The sequence below is a fragment of the Dendrobium catenatum genome, unplaced genomic scaffold, assembly GCF_001605985.2.
Source record: "Dendrobium catenatum unplaced genomic scaffold, ASM160598v2 fragScaff_scaffold_853, whole genome shotgun sequence".
NCBI classification, from domain to species: domain Eukaryota; kingdom Viridiplantae; phylum Streptophyta; class Magnoliopsida; order Asparagales; family Orchidaceae; genus Dendrobium; species Dendrobium catenatum.
In genome coordinates this window covers 10,033,500-10,038,473 of record NW_021319315.1, presented here as the reverse complement: position 1 = coordinate 10,038,473, position 4,974 = coordinate 10,033,500, and the positions used below count along the sequence as shown (strand labels likewise).

The window sequence follows — 4,974 nt, the reverse complement described above, 5'->3', positions numbered from 1 at the left end:
ATTGATTCAATTTTAATAGGTTTGAGACGAGTCAAATAGGGCTAATCGGGACCATTGAAATTGAACTCGACTCTAGTTAATTCGATTTGATTCACTTCGATTGGTGAATTGATTTGAGCCCAAAAATGTATCAATTTGATCAAAAATAAATTAGATCATATCAAATTGAGTCGATCGACATCGACGAATCATAAATCGAGCTTGATTTAAGTTCATTTTGGAGTTGAATTGAAATTGAATCGAATTGATATTGATTCAAATTGAGTGATAGGCTCAAGTCGATGCTATGTCAATGGGCGACCACCTAAGTGAAATCCTATGGGTGACGTCTATTCTAGGCTACGAAGACATAGGTGCTAGAATTGGATTTGGGGAAATTGACCTCGAATAATGAGGTCAACAATGCACAGAGGAGATCTCCGCAGGCTGCCAGGGCCTCCACAGCCTGCCAGCCAGGGCCTCCGCAGCCTGCCAGATAGGGCCTCCGCAGCCTGCCAGACAGGGCCTCCGCAGCCTTCCAGCCAGGGCCTCCGCAGCTTGCCAGCCATGGCCACGGCATGCTGCCAGCCATGGCCTCCGCAAGCTGTCAGCTAGGGTCTCCTCAGGCATGCCGCCAGTGCCTCCACAAGCTTGCTGCCAGGGCCCCCGCATGCTGCCAGGCAGGGCCTTAGCACATTCGCAAGCACGTTTGATTATTCTTTCGCAACCAACAATCATATCGAGGCACAAGCGACATTTCGCTTCATTTACTAGCAGATACATTTTTTCCCGTATGCATCAAGTTACATAAGCCATGGGCACGTTAGAAAGCAGGGTGTCGAAGTGTTGGCAAGCAGGGCCGAGGCACACCTGCAACTTCCCCGTAAGGGCCAATAGCATGCTGGCTTTGAGGCGCAAGTATGTTGTGTAACTAGGCACACCTGATTATTTTTTCGCAACCAATAATCGAAGGCACAGGCAGCGTATCACCTCAATTTTTCACAAACAACAATCAAAGGCACAGGCAATAAGTGAATGGACTGTTATGTTGATGGCTGGCCACACAAAGTAATGAACAACCAATCGAAGCAAAGCATAAGATAACTCATGCTCCAATACGGTCTCAAGCACTTCCACATCAAAAAGCCCAATGGCAACACACTGTATCGAAGAGTAAGACAAATCCTACGACAGGCGAACCAATGGGTCAATATAAAGATGTGGACAGCGAGCTCCCGCAATGCACGTATGGTAGCTGAGTTTGGGCTAGTTCAACATCCAAAAAAGATGTAAAATAGCAAGCGACATAGGAGCATATACTCCAATAATGCCAGTGATACCTGTACTGCGAAATATCAAGATTCAATCCTCCGAATCTGACATCCATCGCAAGTGTTTCAACCCCACATCCCGTTTGTAATTTTTTTAATGTTGAGTGGGACGTGCTCCCAGAAAAATTATTTGTGCGGGATAGTAATTCAAGCCGTCTCGCTCGACGGAGATCTGTTCTCTGCGTGTTCATGCAATCAAGCTCTACGACAAAGTTTTGGTGGCTCTGCTCTATGTCAGCTATCCCCCGCCCCCCCCCCCCCCCCCAAATAGTCAATAGTGGCAAACAACACCAAAAATGCCACGCCCCGTAGTTCAAAATGGAACAAAAAGCTTTTTTTTTTTTTGCCATTCATAGCACTATTGCTTGTACAATCGCACACAACGAGTTCCCAACATGCCAACCTCGATGCCAAAAAAGCACTTATTTGACGTACTTCTTAGTAGCATTTGATATGGCTACGACGCCTATAGCCAGGGCCACTGGGCATAGCCTGGCTGCCAGGTCCCCGCTGTTAGCCAGGGCTCCGCAGCCTGCCTAGCCAGGGCCTTCCACAGCATGCCCGCCAGGGCCCTCTGCAGCCTGCCAGCCAAGGCCTCTACAACGCTGGCAGCCAGGGCCTCCGCAGCTGCCATAAAGGGTTCTCTGCAGCTTGCCAGCTAGGCCTCTGCATGCTGCAGCCAGGGGTCTCTCATGCTGCCCGGCCCTGGCCGTATCCGCAAGCTGCCAGCCTGGGCCTCGCATAAGCTGGAAGCCAGGAACCGAGCAGGCAATCCGCAAGGCCTCCGCAGCCTGCCAGCAAGGGCCTCGCCGCCCAAAAACGCCCTGGGCAAGCCAGGGCCTCGCAGCCTGCCAGATAGAGCCTCCGCAGCTTGCCAGCCAGGGCCTCTGCTGCTGCCAGCCAGTGGTCCTCTCCATGCTGCTGCCATGGCCTCGGCAAGCTACCAGCCTGGGCCTCCGCAAGCTGCCAGCTTGCCTCCGCAAGCTGGAAAGCCAGGACCTCCGCAGGTTGCCGCAGGGCCTCTGCAGGGCTTTGCTGCCAGGGTGCTCCGCAGGCAAAAGCCAGGGTCCCGCAGGCAGCCAGGTTTCCGCAGCCTGTCAGCCAAGGCCTCCGCAGCCTGCCAAAGCCAGGGCCTCCCGCATCCCTGCAGCCAGGGGCCTCCGCAGAGTGCCAGCCGTGGCCTCTCATGCTGCCAGCATGGCCTCCGCATGCTGCCTAAGCCCTGGGCCTTTTCCGCAGGCTTGCCTTCAGGGCCTCCCGCCAGCTGCTGCTAGGGCCCGCATGCTGCCAGCCAGGGCCTTAGCACGTTCGCAAGCACGTTTGATTATTCTTTTTGCCGAACCGAATACGATCACCATATCGAGGCACAAGCGACATGTCGCTGTCATTTACTAAACGGATACAATTTTTCCCGTAATGCATCAAGTTACATAAGCCATGGGCACGTTGGCAAGCCAGATCTCGAAGTATTGGAAAGCAGGGCCGAGGCACACCTGCAACTTCCCGTAAGAGCCTACACTCTGGCTTTTGAGGCGCAAGTATCTTGTGTAACTAGCTCAACCTGAATTATTTTTTCCGCAACCAACAATCGAAGGCATAGGCAGATATCACATCATTTTTTTCACAAACAATAATCAAAGGCACAGGCAACAAGTGGAATGGACTTGCTATGTTATGTTGGCCACAACAAAGTAATGAACAACCATCGAAGCAAAGCATATGACAAACTGCAAATGCGCCAATACGATCTCAAAGCACTTCCACATCAAAAAGCCCAATGGCAACACACCTTGATCGAAGAGTAAGCCAAAAATCCTACGACAGCGAACCAAAGGGTCCAATATAAGATGTGGACGGCGAGTCCGGCAATGCACGTATGGTAGCTGAGTTTGGGCCAGTTGAACACCATAAAAGATGTAATAGTGCAACGAAGTAATAGGAAGCATATACTCCAATAATGCCAATGATAACCATGTGACTTGCATATCGATCCAATCCTCCGAATCCGATAATCTATCGCAAGTGTTTTTCATCCCCCACATGACATCAAGCTCTGGCGACAAAGTTTTGTGGCTTCTGCTCTATGTTCAGCCTACCCCCCAATATGTCAAATAGGGACCATTAACAGCACTAAAAATAGCCCTCGTAGTTCAAAATGGCCCGAAAAAGTTTATATTTTTTTGCCATATCTAGCACTATTTTTCTTGTGCATGCACACACGAGTTCCTAACATGCAAACTCGAATGCCAAAAGCACTTATTTGAGTACTTCTTAGTTACATTTAAATGGGCTACGGCGCCCTGTCAGCCAGGGCCTGGGCATGCGGCAAAGCCAGGGTCCTTCGCTGGCAGCCAAGGCCTCTACAGCCTGCCAGCCAGGGCCTCCGCAGCATGCCAGCCAGGGCTTCCGCAGCCTGCCAGCTCAGGGCCTCCTCACACGGGCTGGCAGCCAGGGCCTCTGCAGCCTGCCAGACAGGGCCTCTGCATGCTGCCACCCAAGGGTCTCTCCATGCTGCCTGCCATTGGCCCTCCGCAAGCTGCCAGCCACTGGGGCACCGCAGGCTTTGTTGCCAGGGTCTCTACAGGAGCCAGGAGCCCTCCGCAGCCTGCACCAGGGCCTCCGCACGCCGTGCCAGCCAGGGCCTCCGCAGCCTGCCAGACAGGGCCTCCGCAGCCTGCCAGCCATGGCTTCTGCAATGCATCCAGCCAGGCCGTCCCCAAGCTGCCTCCTGGGCCAGTTGAACATCCATATAAAGATGTAAATACAAGCGACATAGGTGCAGTATAAAGTATTGTGGAACGGCGAGCTCCCGCAATGCACGTATGTTAGCTGAGTTTGGGGCCAGTGAGACATCCAATAAAGATGTAAAATAGGCAGCCAACAAAGCATAATACTGCCAATAAGATACCGAAAATGATACCATGTGACTGGCAATCGATTCAATCGCTCGCAAATCCGACTATCCATCGCAAGTGTTTCACCCCCAACATGACAATCAAGCTGACGCGATAAAAGTTTTGTTGGCACTTGCTCTATGTTCAGCCCTAACCCTCCCCCCCCCAATAGTCAAATAGTGCATAACAGTACAAAAATGCCCCCGAGTTTCAAAATGGCCCAAAAAGCTTAATTTTTTTTGCCATTACATAGCAGCTAATTTGCTTGGCATGCACCACACCAGTTCCTAAATAGGCCAACTCGATGTTCAAATACCTTATTTGAGGTACTTCTTAGTACATTTGAATGGGCTGCGGCGGCCTGTCAGCCAGGGCCTTGGGCCTGCTGGCAGCCAGGGTCTCCGCTGGTCAGCGCAGGCCCCGCAGCTTGCCATTCAGCGCGCCTCCGCAGCCTGCCCAGCCAAGGGCCTCCGCCAATGCCAGCCAGGGCCTCACGCAGCCCTCCAAGGCCAGGGCCTCCGCAGCTGCCAGCCAGGCCTCTCATGCTGCCAGCCAGGGTCTCTCCATGCTACCTGCCATGGCCTCCGCAAGCTGCCAGCCCTGGGCCCTCTGCGCAAGCTGGAAGCAAGGACCTTCTTCGCAGGCTTTGCCGCTCAGAGCCTCCATAGAATTCCAGCCAGGGCCTCTGCAGCCTGCCAGCCAGGGCCTCCGCACGCTGAAGGCCAGGGCCTCCGCAGGCTTTGCCATCTCAGGGCCCTCATACATGCGCC

The 4,974-nt window shown here is 52.9% G+C and overlaps 1 protein-coding gene and 1 non-coding gene across 2 annotated transcripts in view; both read left to right on the top strand.

The window, feature by feature from the left end:
- LOC114580221 overlaps positions 1-287 on the top strand; it is a 3,337-nt gene extending 3,050 nt beyond the window's left edge. Inside the window, exon 1 of the ribosomal RNA XR_003701543.1 lies at positions 1-287. This exon is cut by the window's left edge and continues 3,050 nt beyond it. This is a non-coding gene — a ribosomal RNA (28S ribosomal RNA).
- Positions 288-2,236: 1,949 nt separating this feature from the next.
- LOC114580218 (basic proline-rich protein-like) lies at positions 2,237-4,097 on the top strand. The gene is made up of 2 exons (XM_028697042.1): positions 2,237-2,549; positions 3,586-4,097. Exons 1-2 carry the CDS (start codon positions 2,237-2,239, stop codon positions 4,095-4,097), a joined length of 825 nt encoding a protein of 274 aa, XP_028552875.1.
- The last annotated feature ends 877 nt before the right edge of the window (positions 4,098-4,974 follow it).

What these genes read in the sequence shown, in the direction of transcription:
- LOC114580218 (XM_028697042.1), top strand. Translation starts at nt 2,237, where the DNA reads ATGGCCTCGGCAAGCTACCAGCCTGGGCCTCCGCAAGCTGCCAGCTTG. An exon ending in GCCCTGGGCCTTTTCCGCAG is followed by an intron (nt 2,550 to 3,585) that starts GCTTGCCTTCAG and finishes AGTACTTCTTAG; the next exon opens with TTACATTTAAATGGGCTACG.